Genomic DNA, 18863 nt, shown 5'->3' with positions numbered 1-18863 from the left:
TGCCCTCTGGGAAAATAGATACAATATATCTTATCACAAAACTTCCACTGTAATGTAATTCTGAAAAGGCTGGACCATTAGTTTGACCCAAGATGTGGAATTTCTTGTATTGTGGAGCCCACCTACCATTTTACAAGAATGGTCTTCAGAATATAAGAAATTCCAAACATATATTGGGTCAAAGTAATGATCCAGGCAAAATTCAGTAAAGAATGAAGGCAGAAATATGAAAACTTGTAGTCAAAAATAAATAAAAATTTGAAGTCTATACCATATTTTCTATGAATGCAGGATACATTTTCATGTACATCAGAATACTTAAAGGTATAGTCCTGAGACACACAAAGTATTAATAAAAAATATCTGAATTACACTGGGATTCCTCTTAGGAAATAAATATAAGAAACAAAAAGAAAAACAACTGTTAACTCTGTGTGTGTGTGTGTGTGTGCATACACACGTACATGTATACGTAACATTTGTAAAAGATGATGGCACTTACATACATAAAACCCTTAAAACTTCTATACATCCTAATGGAAATGTAAAATGCAAGTTTCAGTATGTTTGAAATATACATGGTGTTTATAAGGTTGATGTGCTTAATATATAATTTTTTGCGGCAAAGTAACATTAAAAGACAAACAAGGTTTACTTAGTGAAAGGTCATTAGAACACTCCTCATTCGGGATTGTAGGCTCTTCAAAGAAAACTCATTTTATAATGAAATTGCTTTACTCCAGAACTAGAAAAATAATTTTTCTTTCCCTATTTCTTCCTGGAGCCTCCCAGAGCTCGTCATCATTCTACTTCAATCTGGAATGGTGGTTGCCTGGGCCAGGTGTACAACTGTCTTCTGTGCCTTCACTATTCTGTGCTGAATTCTCCATTTCCTGCATCTAAAATATTTACTGTTCTTGGCTAAATCCTTCATTTCCCTGAAGCACATGTTCTCTGGCAGTATATCTCAAAAAAAGAGGGCAAGTCCATATAAAGCATATAAAAAAGCAAGTGGCACAGCTGTGTGGAGCATGTCTGGTATGACACTATGTGAACTTTTAAAAATGCACAATGCAATACTATGTATTGGTTTTGGATTCTATTTTGTCATGTTAAATTATCAAAAGTACACTGTCCTCCAAAGCTCACAAATTTGTTTTATAGCACATTAAAAAGGGGGAAAAAAGAGAACATCAAAGTTTCAGAGGATGGAAATAGAAGAAAAATAAACAGATGTCAGGAGAAAGAAATGTAGAAAAATATATCAATGTGATAGGGCTGTAATTAACAAATCACTAAAGACCATACACACATATATAAGTGCCTAAGTTATTTATTTTTTATTACTTATGGCAGGAATATATTAAAGATGTCTAAAACAACTTTAAAAACTTTTGAACTGCTATCTGCGTAGGCACAAGCTACTAAAGACTTATCTCCCTTCAAATATATCTGCCCTCTGTCAGCTATATGGCAAAGTGTGACTGACTTACTGCCATATGCATTATTTCATATAGGGCAATCTCTATGCATCTCTATTTTCTTCAATACCAGCACAAAGTCCATCAAAGCAGGTACCTGCTGGGCACTCAATAAAGGTGAACTGACTGAAAAAGACAGTCATTTCTGTTTCTTTCACAGGCAGATTTGATACAGTCAAAATTCTTAAGTCACAAGAAAAAAAGGGTATGTATGTAGGAGAAACATGACTAAGAGAGTAATTTGTGCTTTTACTGAAAGTATAAATAATATTCTTTTCATGAAATACCACTGAATGGACTGAGAGTGGAGCTCTAAAAGTGTTAATTTAGAATGGGAAACAAGACCTTAAATTTGCTTGTAATATACATTCTTTCACTTCACTTCTATGAAACCAATGGACAAGCAATAAGGACAACAAAAGTAATCATTATTAGGTGCTCTGTTAGACACTTGAGATAATATCTTTTATTCTTCAAACCAGCTCTTTAGTAACTATTATTACAAACATTTTACAGATTAGAAAAACTGAGGTTCAAAGAAATTACATGACTTGAATAGTAAAATGAAAGAAAAAGGCAGAGTCAGGATTAAAATTCACGTTTGCAATCTTTTGAAAATTCAGTAATATATCTTACTATAAACAAAAGGTATTAATTATTTCACATATGATTCACACATATTAAATAACAGATATGGAGATTTGCTATGCTGGTTTTGATACTGGATAGATCAATAACTCACAAAATTGAACTACAGCTAATATCTCCATTAAATAAACTGAAAAACCCAAATTTTCAATGAAAATCTTGGAAAATCAGATAGGTACAAAAGCCAAGCAAACTTAAAATCATGTATAGCTCTTAAATGTTCCCTGGGGTTAAACGGAGTAAGGTCTACTATTCAATGAGATACTCTGCAGTCTTATATAGTGTGTGTATGTGTGTGCATATGGAGAGATGTCTTTGATACTTCTTTCATCAAGAAACTGAAGGTGCAGAAATTTCCAAGGTATAATCCTGCCTTTTCCACTTAAAATAAAGAGGTGGTAAAAGAGGCAGTGTGCTTAAAAGGAGAAGCAACAGCTTAACAGTTGAGAATAATATTCTCTAAAGGGTTAATAGGGGTTCCATTAGGAAGGGAATGACTCTTATTTTCCACAGCATACAATTCAGTATTATTTATATCCTTTATAGAATACATGAATTTTGATAATATAAAAATTAAAAGAAAAGGCATTACAAATTACCTCATAGAGCTTTCAAATGCTTTAGATTTATAATGAAAACTTTATTTTATATTTGATATTCATAGTAAAAAATGGGGGGGGAGGCACACTGCTTAAAGGAAACAGGGAAGACAAATGGAGGAAATTCTTTTTTAAAATTCTGGGAGATGACAGTTAACTCTTTATCTTGTCATTTAAACACACGATCTAAAAGTTTTCTATAAATAGATTTTCAACATACAGAACTACAGTTTTGTTCTATGGGGGAAAAAGTTGATTTTTCTAGTTTCAGGTTTTCTACTAGTTAAAACCTTGCTCCTGCAGGATGTGTGTAATTATGTGTGTGTGTACAAACCTTGAATTTAATTAAACTGTAATTCTCAGTTTTTTTAAAAAAGAATTGGTTTAAGGTTCTGTATTTTATTATTATTTTTAATGTTTATTTATTTTGAGAGAGATAGTGTGAGCAGGGGAGAGGGAGGGGGAGAGAGAGAGAGAGAGAGAGAGAGAGAGAATCCCAAGCAGGCTCTGTGCTATCTGACAGAGCTCGATCTCATGAGAGATCATGACCTGAGCTGAAATCAAAAGCCAGAGGCTTAACAAATTGAGCCACCCAGGTGCACCATAAAGTTCTATATTTTAAGCCAGATCATTAAAAAAAAAAAATGAAAAAAACCTCTTCCACATATAACCAAACATGTCCATGAAGATCCAAGCCTCATTTATAATGTTATGAATGGTGTCTTTGGAGTTGAGCCATACATAATTTATATAGCAGTGCCCAAGAACCCTGCCAAGATACACATAAAGGACATTCATCAAAACTTTGTATCTACTGGTGAAAAATTCAAAATAGTATAAATTTTCACCAACAAGAAATGGTCAGGTAAACTACTGTAGATTCAAACAATGGAATATTATGAAGCAAGCAAAATAATGTTGTGGATGTCACTGATATGGAAAGCAACTAATGATACATGGAGTGAGAAAAGCAGGTCTCTACTCTGTATTTAACCCCATTTTTACTTTAAAAAGTGGATACAAATTAGAAAAATCTAGGATACAGCAATATCAACAGTTCTCTCAGCATGACAGATAAGTAACCTAAAAAAAAAAAAAAACTTGTATACATTTTCTAAGTTTTATATCACAAACATGTAATAACTGCAAGAATAAAATGAAGCAAAAGAGGTCTAATAGGGTTTGGTTGGGTTTTATTTTTTTAAATCATCTGACTTGTGAGAGAAACCTGTTCCTTCTACCCCAACCCAAGGGGGGAGATTTATGCAGCATAAGCTACATAATCAGGGGTGCTTTGCACTTTGTATTTTTATCAGGTATCTTTCAAACTGTGCCAACACTGCGGTTGGTAGTCTGTTGTTAGATTTTGAAGATGAGTTGTTAGTAAAGTGCTGTTATTGATAAAAGTACATAATTGAGAGATCAACCAGCCCAATTGAGGCCCCCTGAAAGACCACTATTCCAAGAAGAATATACTGGGGTTTCTTGCTCTGGGTAGATTCTTTATAAATGGATTAACTCTTGGTTAACTAGAAAATTCTGGAACAACCAATTTTCTAATGTTTTGTTTGTTCGTTTTTAACAATTTACTATTTAGCATGCTCTAAAATACTCTTTCTTTGCATTCTACCACTGGCGGCTTTTCACTACCAAAGAGTCCCAAATTCCTGGAAATGGAATACGGAGGAGGTTCTTTCCTCCTATCCTTTACTGGTTCCCAGGAAAACTGCCAGTAGGAGGCAGCAATGACTGGTTGTGGCAACTGCCGAGGCGCTACTCTGCACAGTAGTTAGCTGCTGGCTTCATTCTTCTGTCATTATATAAGCAAGATGACACTGTTCTCTAATCCAGCCAAAGCTGATAAGTACCATCAACCTGTCACTTCCTACATTTCAAATTCTAACATCACAGCATCAAAGAGTTTTTACATTTCGATTTCTTTTGCTGGCAGCAGCCGGTAGCCTCTCATTCTCCCACGGTGTTCTAATGCTGCATTTGCACACCGGGGTTACTCCCAGACTGAATAGCAGGTCATCCCCTGCTCACTGAGCTCATCTGTGGCCCATGTGCTAGGCAATTTAGATCCAATCAGCCCTTATTTAGCTCAAGAGTAATGAGCAGCATAGTGACACAGACTTAAGCCTGACCCTCAGGACACTGCTCATCAAGCAGTAAAACTGTGACAAAATCATTCATCTTCCACCCGCTGGCAAGAAATAATACTCGCACTCACTGTATTACTTTTCAAGATTAAAAAAAAAAAAAGTCCTGAATTTTCATGATGTGAGACATTAATTTGCAGGAAGCTGAATTCCCTTAAACCCCCCTGTTGCTATGAGCTCACCAGGGGGAAACAGGCCTTAGGAGACTGAAATGGAATAAAGAAAATTGCTCCAGCTTTCTTTTCATTTTAAATAAGCCTTAAATCTGACAAGAGATATCCTAAAGAGAGAAAAATATATATCTTGTAAGGTAAAGAAGAAACAATTGAAATTAAAAGTTCCAAATGCTAGTTTCACTCCTTATATTTGTTCTCAGTTTCGTTAAAATATAAATAAATTTTGAAACAGAGCAATTACTCACCCTTCTTCACTAGGTGGATGGAGAAAGCGTAGGAATTGTTCCTAACAGTTCATATGGTGGCAAAAGTAATAAAGTCATATCATAAAACAAAAATGTACTTGGACATTTTCCAAGAAAACATCCTAAAGAAAGTAACTTTAGGGTAATTACCAGGAGATGGTGGGATAGCTGAGAATATTTTGAAAGAATAACGAAGCTACTTTTTCCACAATTTATTGTGCCATCTGAGGTCTTATTAATCCAACAATAATTAATGGAATAATTAAGAGATCAGTTTCTTTCCTTCATTGACATATCACATCATTAAAAGAACAGGTCTAGTAGCTCACTGTACTACACATATTGGCTCTAAATGCTTAAATTATTACTTCCTCTGAGGATCTCCCTTTTATAACCTACAGCCACAACAGCGTTTATTTCAATGAGTTTTTTTAGGCTGGGTCCACTTACTGAAATCACAATTTTAGTTATTTTTACCCATTCCATAGTTGGAAAAGAGTTAACTTCAGCAAACCCATCACGGATGGGATGTACCAGTCTTCAATGTATTTATTATGACTACATCTCTCTGGTTTAAGAACACAGCACTGTGTGGTGCCATGAAAGAGCACAGTAGCAAGGCCTCCTTACAAACTCATTGCTGAATTTCATCTAAAGCTGCAAAGATCTGGGTGGTCTAAATACCTATAGTGAACCGTGGGGTTCAGACGAGGAACCACAGTGACATAAATTAGATTGGGGAAAGTAGCTTTCGCCTCACCCAACATCTTTTGATTTACCATTTGCTAAAAAGAAATGTTCCATGCTTGGTACAGAAAATAATCATGGCACTTTTATTCCCTAAACAACTGAGCTGATCCACTTTCAAAAGAATGAAATGTTTCCTTTGCAGAGTCTATTTCTTTTGTCCTTGTCCTTTTGTCCCAACGTTTTTCATCTCAATTTCTGTTTTATAGGGTTATTTTTCCATCTCTACCTTCCCTCTTTTTTCTAATTATGAAAGGTGATTTACTGTTTCATCTCAGAGAAAACAGATTTTTAGTTATTCCAAACTTTGAGAACTATTAATCAGAAAAGAAGTATAAAACTCCATTCCTACTTCTTGAAGTAGAAATAATCCTGGGGAGGGGGGAGGGACTGATATAGAAAGCTCTATTTATCTCTTACTTTTCTTTAATTTTAAAACTATTGGTAATTGGTGTTAAATATTAGATCTGACCTATGCTATAACTGGAGATTAGAAAACTAGGGGTGCAGCAAATACAAAAAATAGACTAAGGAAGGTGGGGAAAACTAAGAAGTCAGAAACTTTGGTACCTTTTCTTCGTACCCAGCATTCTGAATCTCACACATACGTGCCTTGCTAGGAATCTATTTTCCTATGTTGTGCTGTGGTCACTCAGTGGCCCTTTCAGCCAGGGATCTTCCATCCTGGGATACTGTTTTAAATTTTTTTTTATTATTTCCTCATTCCACTAATTCAGTTCTCTCTTTCAAATACTTTGCTTCTGACCAAATCCAAATAGAGATATCTACTTTTAGATTAAAGGTGCTCATGTAGTAGACCCAGACTCAATGGAGAGATTCTCAAAATTTCAAAAGCAAGCCAAAACCTCAAAGTCCCACTTACTCTACTTGTTTCCACCCTTCAGTGGGAGAATAGTTTGGTGATAACTATTCAATAGTTAAAATAATAAAAATGGGCCAAAAACTTTAGCTAGAATAGACACAAATTTTATTTTTCATAAGACCCAAACCCTTTCAATTAACTGAGAAGAATGGACTCTTGTCATTCCTGGTGGAGGTCCTTTCTACCCACTGGTGCTGAGGAGGCAATACTCATGGAGGTGAAATACAGACTATACATTAAACCAATAGCCTGGCTGCACAATTACTGTTGTTTACTTTCAGATGGATACTGGCAAGAACTATCAGGTAAGTAAAAGTTGGGGACAACTATAAATCATTATCAAATAATGCTGAATGACTAAAACCGTAAAATAGGAAATGGTAAAAAAGGTAATAGTTTCAATAAACATTTACCTAAGTACCTTTCTCTCTCTTCTCACAGCCTGTCTTTGATGTAATAAATACACAAGTACATGTCATATGTGCTGCATTTAACTGGTTTACTGATGTACCCCAAGTCCCTATAATAACGTTTGCTACCATAGAGGGCACTCATAAATAGTAGTTGAGTTTTTAAAAAATAATTTGTTTAATGAATGTGTATCCTCTGTTAAAAATAATTACAACACAGGTAGAAAGCAATAAAGAATATTAAAGATAAAGTGGTAAGGAAATTCAAAAGGAAGAGAAAGTATTCAAGATTAGGGACACACAGACAAGCATGCATTTCAAGAGAAGCTTGGAGCACCTGTGTGTCTCAGTTGGTTGAACATCTGACTCTTGATGTCAGCTCAGGTCATGATCTCAGGATCATGGGGTTGAGCCTCGTGTCAAGTTCTGTGCTGAGCACGGAGCCTGCTTAAGATTTTCTCTCTCTCTCTCTTTGTTTTTCTGCCCCTCTCCCTCACTCATGTGCTCTCTTTCTCTAAAATAAAAAGAGAAACTTGTTGGAAAGGATAATATTGTTCACATAAAAAAAGGAAAAGGTACATAAAGAAAATCAACATGTACTGAGAGATTATTATAGCCCATGTTTGAATAGGTATAGCATCTAAGTCAGTACTGTCCACAGTGTCTTCTGCTGTTTACTACAGCAGACACTATGCATAACTACCAAGGACTTGCTATATATACCTAGTGTGATGGAGGAGCTGAATTTTTCATATTATATTCATTAACTTAAACTGTCCCATATAGTTAGTCTATGTGGACAGCAGAGATCTAAGCAAATATTCACAGAAATTCTATAATGTGAATATTATTTTACAAAGATGCAGATGAAGTTTCGAGAAGGTTAAGTAACTTCCCAAGTTGACGCTGTTGGAAAATGGAGGAGTGATTTGAACTCAGGTTTACTGACCCTACATCCCCTGCTTTTTACACTGTGCAGCAACAAGAGTAGCAACTCACAGACACTAATGGGGTTCCTTTAGAGGCAGAGAAGCACAGGGGCTCCTAGCTGGCTCAGCTGTAGAGCATGCTCTTAATCCTGGGGTTGTGAGTCTGAGCACCATGACCATATAATACATATTCTTTTTGTGTATATATACATATATACAGAAAAGCACAACTTGTTATTATAGAATTGCCTAATGCTGCCTGGAATTCTAGCTTCTCCCATATATGATGCCCATCTATGATTCTTTCTGATTCCATCTCTATTTCTGACCCATTTACTAATAACTTCTGAAGCTACCTTTCCCTTCTAGACCACTCTAAATAAATCATTTGTTTTGTTTTTTCTTTTCCTGTACTCTGCTACTCCACCTCTATGCCTACTGCGACCAGCCATGACCATTTTTGACTTCTGATCTGGACAATTACTTTCATTCCCTGCATTTAACCCTTTTCTTATCACTGTTTATCACCACACTTCAGCTTATTCGGCCCTCAGATCTTTCTCTACCATGTTCTGGTATGAACCCTTAACTGGTTCTGACAGGAGATAAAAGAAAGAAAGATTTGGAGAATTCTTGAGAATTAGTAGTTCCATCTGACTAACATAAGGGGGAATCACAAGAAAAAGCTGCGAAAGTGGGAAAGCCAGACTGTGGAAGACTCTAAAAGACCATGGTAAGGAATGTGAAATTTTCTGTGTTTATCAGGATGTTAGTCAGTAATGGTGTTAAAACACAAAATGACATAAATAGACTTGTTCTCTAAGGAGATAAATGCAGAAGAGAGAATGAGATGAGCACAAGCAACATAACGAAAAAAATAGGACTTCATTAAAACTAAAAAAAAATTATGCTGCAAACGACAACATCAAGAAAGCGAAATGATAACCCTTAGAATGGGAGAAAATATTTGCAAACCACATATCTGATTAAGGACTAGTATCTAAGACATATAAAGAATTCTTTACACTTCACTAACAAAAAGCCCAATTTAAAAACAGACAAAGGAGGGGCGGCTAGGTGGCTCGGTCGGTTAAGCGTCCGACTTCAGCTCAGGTCATGATCTCACGGTTCGTGAGTTCAAGCCCCGCGTCGGGTTCTGTTCTGACAGCTCAGAGCCTGCTTCAGATTGTGTCTCCCTCCCTCTCTCTCTGCCTCCCCCACTCATACTCTCTGTCTCAAAAATAAAATAAAACAATAAATATTAAAAAAAAAAAAGGATCCAAATAGGTATTTCTGCAAAGACATGGTAGTCAATAGGCACATGATCAATAAATACATGACAAACAATATCATTAGCCACCAGAAATCCAAATCAAAACTATAATGAGATATTACCTCTCATCCACTAAGATCGACAAGAAAGACACTTAGCAACAAGTGTTGGTGTGGATGTGGAGAAATTTCAATCCTTAAACCCTGTTGGTGGGAATATCAAATGGTACACTAGAAATGGTTCAGTATTTCCACAAAAACTTAAAACAGTATTACCATATGACCCAGCAATTCTACTCCTAAGTATATACCCAAGATAAATAAAAACATGTCCACTAAAAAGTTTATACATGAGTGTTCATAGCAACATTATCCATAGAACCCCAAAAGTGGGAACAATCCAATGTTCATCAAGAGATGAATGGATAAATAAATGTGGATATACAATAGATTATATGGCAATAAAAGGGAGTGAAGTACTGATAAATGTGATAACATGGATACACCTTAAAATCATTATTCTAAGTGCAACAAACTAGTTACAAAAGATTACATGTTGGATGATTTCACTTTTATTAAAGATCCAGAATAAGCAAATCTACAGAGACATAAAGTAGATTAGTGGTTGCTAAGGATGGGGATTGTGTAGGGGAAAATGGAGAATGATTGCTAATGTGTATAGTGTTTCCTTTCGGGGTAACAAACAGTTCATAGACTGTACAACTCTATGAATATACGATAACCATTAACTACAAGGTACGTGAATTATATTTTAATAAAGCTGGCCAGTAAGTGAATTGTATGATAAGTAATATATCTCTGCCTCCCCCACTCATACTCTCTGTCTCAAAAATAAAATAAAACAATAAATATTTAAAAAGAAAAGGATCCAAATAGGTATTTCTGCAAAGACATGGTAGTCAATAGGCACATGATCAATAAATACATGACAAACAATATCATTAGCCACCAGAAATCCAAATCAAAACTATAATGAGATATTACCTCTCATCCACTAAGATCGACAAGAAAGACACTTAGCAACAAGTGTTGGTGTGGATGTGGAGAAATTTCAATCCTTAAACCCTGTTGGTGGGAATATCAAAATACTAATTCATGGTATACATTAAAATCTAGGTTGAAAGATAAATTAAATATTTAATAATGGAAAAACATTTTTAACATACTTTAATGTACTCCCAAAATACTAAGATTTATACTACTTTCCCTTGAAATGCTTACACTTTCTCAGAAGCAACCAGAGCACTTTTAGTAAGCAACATAACTATTCCATTTTTCAAATAAAAACTAAAGTATATTTTCCCATGAAACAGTCATGTGCTCTTTCCCAAATTATTAGAACAATGCCAAAAATGTGCATCATATGTGTGTGTGTATATATATAAAGTAACATATATAAAGAGGTAACTATTACATAACAACAGAATACCCAGTAACAAGAGGAGGAAAAGGCTTGCATGCTGCATCCTTTCTATTCTTCCTGAAATTCATGTAAAATTTTTGGCATATAGCAGTCCCTCACAACATTTTCTCTTGTACTACTTCCTTCCCTAACTAGACAATCCCCAATTCTCTCACTGAAAATTAAAAAAAAAAATGCTTAGAATAAATGATACCACACAGATAAAAGTTAAAATAACTAGAACTAATAAGCAAGAAAAATATTTGAGGGGACTAATAAACACAGTTCAATGCATGAGCACACACATACCCATCCCACATGCCAAAATCGTTATATAAAACATGGATGAACTTCTACGCTCACTGGAAAAGAAGAAAAGAGATTTGAAAATATATGTATTTTCAAAATGTATTTTGAAGCAAGGGAAACAGAGTCTTAGTCTTTTAAGGAGATGTACTCAGCACGTAGATTATCATAAAGACACTAATCATCCCTTCTGAATTATTTCATAGTCTCAAAATTTAACATTTTAGACAAGTTTTCAACTGCCTTTAGACTTCTTCTGAAACCAGGCTCTTGTTTAATACAAAATAGGATGTCAGTTGATCAATATCCATTTGGCTTAAATTCATAAGTCCACAACCTCCCTTAAGTAGTAGAACAAACAGGTACAAAGCCTGAAAATTTATTGTTTCTTTTTAAACTCCAAATGATATTTGCAGATGCCAAAAGGCATTTTGAAATCACTCACCCTTACTTCAGTAAAAATGAAAAAGGGGGATGGGAGGAGGGAGAATCTCATGAGGCCTTGTATGTCAAGTTTTTGCCCAGAGCTAATTTTCATAGCTGTGTTATAAAACCCTGAAAATGGAGGTTTATAATGGAAATGCTGACAGACCCTTAACTATAGCAGCATGAATGGATATAATTAAAGAAAAGCTTTTGGCTACACCTAACTCCACAAATGAAAGCTGCCATTTTTATATTAACCTCAAATAACAGCAAGTGAGAACCAGAAATGGGATTCCAGAAAGGTAATGTGAAATGTTAAAGATGACTGCTAAAAACTGCTTGACATTCGAAGTTTTAAACACGGAGGCATTTAGTTAACATACCCAAGTCAGTATTTTCATAATGCTACTTAATCAGCAATAAAGAATGCTCTGGTGAGCCATCAGCTCCAGTTAGCAGAAAGTGGCATATGAAGTTATTATTTCTTAACAGCCTAGAGGGAGCCGCTTCTCCCTTTAATCAGTGATCTTCGTTCCTTCCTACCTATAATTTCTCTGTCGTACAGTTATAAAACTATTATCCAGTTCAACATACACACTCACACATCCTGCACACACATTTATGCAAGGACTGGTACCTTATTCCCACCTGAATTTGAAAACAGAAGAGATTGCTAAAGGTAAAGTATTTCATGCTTTTCCTTTTCGGGGATGCAGCCAGGAATAAATATCATCAATCTATGTTACCCATCTTCCTTATCTAAACCAAAATTCAAAGAATTTAGCTCTGTTCTTAAAAGGTGTGTGTGTGGGGGGGGAACTTTAGTTTTTATCAAATATCAAAATATTTTTGAAACTTTCAGTAATATTAAAATAGCATACCTAAGAGGTTCCTATGAAAAGATACTAAAAGAAAGAAGTTCCAGATTTTGGGTTAAGAAATTAGGAACAGGGGCGCCTGGGTGGCTTAGTCGGTTAAGTGTCCGACTTTCGCTTAGGTCATGATCTCGCGGTTCGCGGGCTCGAACCCTGCGTCGGGCTCTGTGCTGACTGCCAGCTCAGAGCCTGGAGCCTGTTTCAGTCTGTGACTCCCTCTCTCTCTGACCCTCCCCTGCTCGCGCTGTCTCTCTCTTTCTCTCTCTCGCTCTCTCTCCTAGGAATAAATAAAAAAACATTAAAAAAAAAAAAAGAAATTAGGAACACAGCTCTATGGTCAAATATTTAAAGGACTTTTTCTTGTGTTTCCCCTCTCTGTCTCCTTTCTTTTTAAGTTAACAATCCTGAATGATCTCTGGGGTTCTTTCCCCAAAGATCCCAAACTAAAAGCATGTTCGTCTTCATGGCAACTGCCTTGGAAGCCCTAAAACTGATGAAATAAAACAAAACCATTGAAGTCAGAGTCCCTCTTATTATATACTGTAATCAGTCTCATTGAAGAACTGCGTGCAAATTACAGTGCAAGCTTCAGAAAGTTAAAGGATGGCAGTGCCTACACGATGATAACATTAATGAAGACACTCCTCCCCCGCCTACCGCACTACTTTTTTTTTAATGTTTATTTATTTTGAGAAAAAGTGTGAGCGGTGGAGGGGCAGAGAGAGAGAGGGAGGGAGAGAATCTCAAGCAGGCTCTGCACTATCAGCACAGGGCCCAATTCCACAAACTGTAAGATCATGACCTGAACCAAAATCAAGAATCGGATACTGAACTGACTGAGCCACCCAGGAGCCCCATGTTCCACTGTTTTTCACACATTGACTTCATACTTCTCTCTGCTAAAAATGCTCTATAATTTTGGCAACTGAAGTGATACACGATTAGACAGTCACTTATAGCAACTGTTTTTAATCATAGCTGAGCATTATAAAACAAAACTAAAAGTAAACATTTGTGCAAGGAATTAAATGTTCTCAACATAAATATATGTGTCTTTTTCATAGGTTAGTCTTACAGACCAACAACACACTCCTTTCCCTTGCTCTCGATGATAGTAAATTACAAACCCAAATGGGATGTAGTTAAAAAAATTCTAATATAAAGGTATGCTTGCTTTCCCCTTATATAATCAATCATCTTCAACATGCACCCTTAATTCCTACCTTTGTACTTGATTAGTAATGCCCATGATTACCAGAGATTCATTATAGTTTATAAGATACTTGCAAGCAGAATTTATCCAACATTCTAAATAGCTTTGGCTTTAATGCTAAAGAACTTTTACTAAATTGAATTTAAAGAGCAAAAATTTGTTTTTATTATAAGAAGTGAAATTTAGATGGATGCAATGATGCTGATAATAAATCAAAAATAAATTATTGTAAATAAAACATGATTTACTTGTTTCCACCCCTCTTGGTGATTAATTTTTTTCATCTGATGACTCATTAAAAATATGTAACTTGTAAAAACATAAAAACAAACTAAACAAAAAGCAACTACCCCTTTTTTCAGTAGCAAAAAGAGGTAAAAGCACTCAAATATATATGAAAAAAAGTAACGCTTTACAGTTTACAAACAGTTTGCAAATACCATTCATTTAACTGCTTACTGATTTATTTAAAAAAATATATATAGTGGTTTGGTTAGTTTCTGTATAGTTATTGGTAAACTATTATAAAGATAGTGTAAGAAGGTAGCTATGATTAGAGTCTGAGTGGTGATACTGAAACTTATTTTAGTAAGTTACAAAAAGCCTGTGTTTCCATTTCTTCATGTATAAACAGGCATGTTGGCAAAGAAATAAATGAAACAGTATTTGTACACTATATGTCTTTTAAGAACACAAGAATTATTCTTGAGTTTCTAGCTATCATTTTTGAAGAACGACCAAAAAAGTCCTAGGTAGGATCTTAAAGATAAAAAGAAGTTAGTGAATGAACAAGAAATAAAGAAAAAAAATTCTTACTTTATTTTTATTTACATTTTTAAAGCTGTTCCAACTTTTGAAGTAAGTCCTGTTCTATTACCAAGTTTCCATTAACATTTTCAACAACCTTCTGGGTTTCTTACTTGACAATGCATATTTTCTAAGTATACTCTATATGCTAATCTAAAAATGACAAAGGAGACTTTCTCATATACTATGAGGGAGTAAAAAATTGGCACAAGTTTTTTTTTTGGGGGGGGTAGAAAATCTGGTAATATCTATCCACATTTAAATGTGCATATACCAATTCATTTTTAGAAATTAATCTAAAGATATACTTCCACAAGTACACAGAAAAGGCACATATAAAAATGTTTTATAAAATTATTTAAAATAACATAAAGGGGTAAACAATATAAATTGACATTATTAGAGTATTGGCTAAATAAAGTTTGGTATAATCATATAATGAAATGCTAAGTAGACATTAAAAATAATTAGGTTTCCATCTACTAACATGGTAAGCTGCCAAGGAAATAGTAAATGAGTAGAACAAAGGTCATCTGTTTTGTGTTTTTAGCTTATAAATAATAAAAAAAAAGTGTTGAAGATTCTATGAGAAACCATTTTACTTCTATGGAATAAAACGGAAGCGGTATTTAAGTGGATCTAAAAACATTAAGTCTTATATGGGTGCCTGGTGTTATAAATAAAACAATCCTATTTTTTTAAAAAAACTTTTTAGTATTTTATTTATTTCTGAAGGGGGGGAGTGAGAGACAGACAGACAGACAGACACAGCAGGGGAGGGTCTGAGAGAGAGGGAGACAGAATCTGAACAGGCTCCAGACTCTCAGCTAGCCATCAGCAGAGCCCGACACGGGGCTCCAACCCACGAACTGAGAGATCATGACCTGAGCCGAAGTTGGACACTTAACCAACTGAACCACCCAGGCGCCCCAAAACAATCTTATTTTAATCTCAGAATAAATTGTTTTATCAGGAAATATTTCACGTAGTTTACAGAGGCTAGAGCTCTGTAGCAAAATAATTTAAAAAAGCTTACCTTTTTTCTTTTAATGGTACAGTGTGGTCAAACTCTCCTTATGGGCACAAAATGTTTATGTTTCAGTAGAAGCCACCTTAGATTTGAGCTCGTGATCTTGCTTAAACAATCTAAAACATTCCTCTTGATAATACTATTCTTTTAGCAAAGGTAAAAAAAAAATTTTTTTTAAAGGGAAGGAGGAGCAAAGAAGCATAGTTCTGGGACTGCACCAGAGCTGCTCTGAGTTTAGTTTTATGTGTTTGCACATAAGTTTTCTTTTTAAAGAATTGCTTTTCAAAATAACAGTTTGGAAACTACTGATTTATGCCAACGTAGAAGTAAAACCAACTCTTCTCTCTCCATTTGGATTCCAGGAATATATCAAAAAGAAAATTTTAATATAGAATCAACATAGGTGATGACATACAATAAATTTAAGAAATTAGAATATGTAATGGAAAACGTACCTGATTCTGGCCAGAACAGCTTGTAGAAAGCTCAACACCGTCCTAAGTTCAGATTCTTGACAAGCTCGTAGAAGCATACTAAATCCATCATTAAGCAGTTTTTCATGGGAAGGATGCAAGCAATGGCTAGTCTCAAACACTTCTTGAACACCATCAATATAGATAGAAAGAAGTGTCCAGAGAGTCTGTCTTTGTCCCATTTCATCATTCTTAGATACCAAGAATTCTTTTGCTTTCTCTCGGAAAGTACCTGAAAGTTTCTCAGCCAAAACATCAATGTCCAGATTTTTCTGGGTATACATTAAGAGGAAGGCCACTTGACCCTTCCAAATGAGGGGAGACATTATAAAAGAAGGCTTGAGGAAATTCAGGAGGCCTAACACATGACTTGCTACATCTTCCACCTCTGTGACAGCTGCTAATAGTAGAAAAAGGTTGAAAAAGTTCTGAAGACCAACTTCAGTTAATTCTTCCATTCTTTTTTGATGGAATTTAGAATATATCCTGCAAAACATAAAAAAAAAAATACTTAAAAATTGTTTTCATTTACAAATATCCACCTTTTTAAATAACAGTTCAATCAATACTCATGACAGTCTCATTACTTTAAATTTAATTCTTCCTAATGATGTTGCCATTGTCACTTTTTCTACTCCGAAAACACTCACAGAATACCCATAACCTTCAAATTTCTCAGTGAAGCAGCAATCCTCTATGAGTGAATAAAAGAATTCGGTGGTCTTCCCCAAAGGACAGTACAAGTTCTTTTCATATAGTACATGGCTTTCCCTGTTATTTTAGTACTCTAAATCACTTTTCTTTTTTAATTTTTATTAACATATAAAAAAGAATATATGCCCCCCCTTTTTTTTTTTAAGTTTATTTGTTTATTTTGAGAGAGAGAAAGAGAGAGAATCCCAAGCAGGCTTTGTGTCAGGAGTGCACTGCCTGACATGGGACTCAAATCTATGAGCCATGAGATCATGACCTGAGCTGAAACCAAGAGATTGGCACTTAACTGACTGAGCCACCCAGGCACCCCAAATATATACCCCTTTAAGTACAATTTGATTGCTTTAAAGAACTTTTAATGGGGCAATTTTATAACAATTTTCCTTAAACTCCTTCACCCTCTACCCCTCACAGAGGCCTACTCTTGCTATAACTATACCTAAGACAATTCAACGTGCTGGAAAAATTACTTTTACTTATTCATAAAGTAAAATGGTTAATGTTTAAATGTGCAAGATTAGCCATTTAAAAATCTCTTGTGATAATATAATTTACTACTCAAAGTAAGGAATTACTTCATCAATTAAGGGATTAGGATAGGAATAACAGAACTGTTACTGAATAAATTCCAAATATTTGTTTCAGATAAAAGTTCTGAGTATTATGTCTTCCCCAAAATAATTATGATTCAAAGATAAACTGGCAAACAAAATAATGAAAAAAAAAGCTACTGTTTGAGCTACATAATTTTTTGGAGGTTTAACAAAAAAGCTATCATTAGAAAAGTATACACTAAAAAATATTCTACTGTATCACCATCATCTTGCAAGCAGTATGTAGGAAGCAAACAGGAATTTCATTTAGTGGTTCCTGACATGTCCCTACCTAGAATATGAAGGTATTCTTCCTCTGTTGCAAGAGCTCACATTATATAAGCTGAGCAAGTGGTAGGGGGCAGTGTATTGTACAAAGAGGGCTAGGAAAAGGGCTAATAGATAAAGGAAGTAGAACAAAGGAAAAGACAATACTCGTATCATTTAACACGCAAAATTCCAAAAAAAAAAAAAAGAAAGAAAAGAAAAAAGAAAAGAACAGAGAAATATGACCGAAAGTTTATTTTACCACACCAGAAATGAAAATTGGGCATACTTCCCAAATGAGAACATTCGAGTTATTTGGTTTTATCTTCTGGTTAGTTTTCATTCAAGGAAGCAGGGCTAATGGCACTAAAGAACACAGAGTTTAACAGATTGAGTCTATTACTTGCCAGTGAATGATTTGGAGATGTTTTCTATTTCTGTAAGTTTGAATAAAATTTATGCACTGAATTATATAATAACATTACAATTAATTTTGGCAAGGAAAACAACAGTTCTCTAATATATTTAATATACAGAATTTCAATCTTTAGGACAGATGAGATAAACTAAACTCCTCCCCAAGTTATAGAACACTAGCTTTGTGCCTTACTGTAATAAATTGGCAAGACCAAAAGGATGCATGTTTTGTTGTCCTGCACACACTAGAGAGTACATTTTAAATGTATAAACCATAAAGACTTCCAAACACAAGTTAACTTAAAAAATACAAACAGAAACACTTCTTTAGAGTGAACATTCTTGACAAAGAAATATATGGCACATACCTTCCTTTGACTTGTTTCCAAGGATGAGGGCCATTGTTCTTCATTGCTTTTTTAACAACTTTTGCCAAAATGCAAAGGAAAATGGTATAACTACTGCTGGATTTATACAGGTCATGATCTTGTTTATCACAACAGCAGGTCTTCACCATTTCTAGCATAGACAAAGGTGACTTAATGATATGTGTAAGGCCTTTCAAAGGAAGCCAAGAAATGCTGAAAGAACTATTCTAAAAGCAAAAAAATAAAAAATAAAAAAAGAAGTATTAACTCCAAGTAAATAAAAATGGAAATCCCAACTAGCTCATTAAAGTTGGACTCTCCTTGATCACCTAAGTTACAGACATTACTTACTACATATCCTGCTAAAATAAAAATTCCTCAAAAGCAAAGACACCAAGG

At 34.8% G+C, this 18863-nt stretch overlaps 1 protein-coding gene across 2 annotated transcripts in view; it reads right to left on the bottom strand.

The window, feature by feature from the left end:
* Window positions 1–18863, bottom strand: part of MMS22L (MMS22 like, DNA repair protein) — a 119613-nt gene that overhangs the window by 64499 nt on the left and 36251 nt on the right. For both annotated transcript variants that reach the window (XM_077764767.1, XM_077764768.1), the window contains exons 13-14: window positions 18465–18691; window positions 16088–16591 (exon numbers count right to left, since the gene is read on the bottom strand). In XM_077764767.1, the coding sequence (XP_077620893.1) occupies window positions 16088–16591; window positions 18465–18691 (731 nt within the window). The remainder of the gene's footprint in view (window positions 1–16087; window positions 16592–18464; window positions 18692–18863) is intronic.

This window comes from Crocuta crocuta, unplaced genomic scaffold (genome assembly GCF_008692635.1).
Source record: "Crocuta crocuta isolate KB4526 unplaced genomic scaffold, BGI_CrCroc_1.0 scaffold194, whole genome shotgun sequence".
Classification (NCBI taxonomy): Eukaryota; Metazoa; Chordata; class Mammalia; order Carnivora; family Hyaenidae; genus Crocuta; species Crocuta crocuta.
Note: the sequence above shows the minus strand (reverse complement) of the source record. Positions and strands in the feature narration are given on the sequence as shown.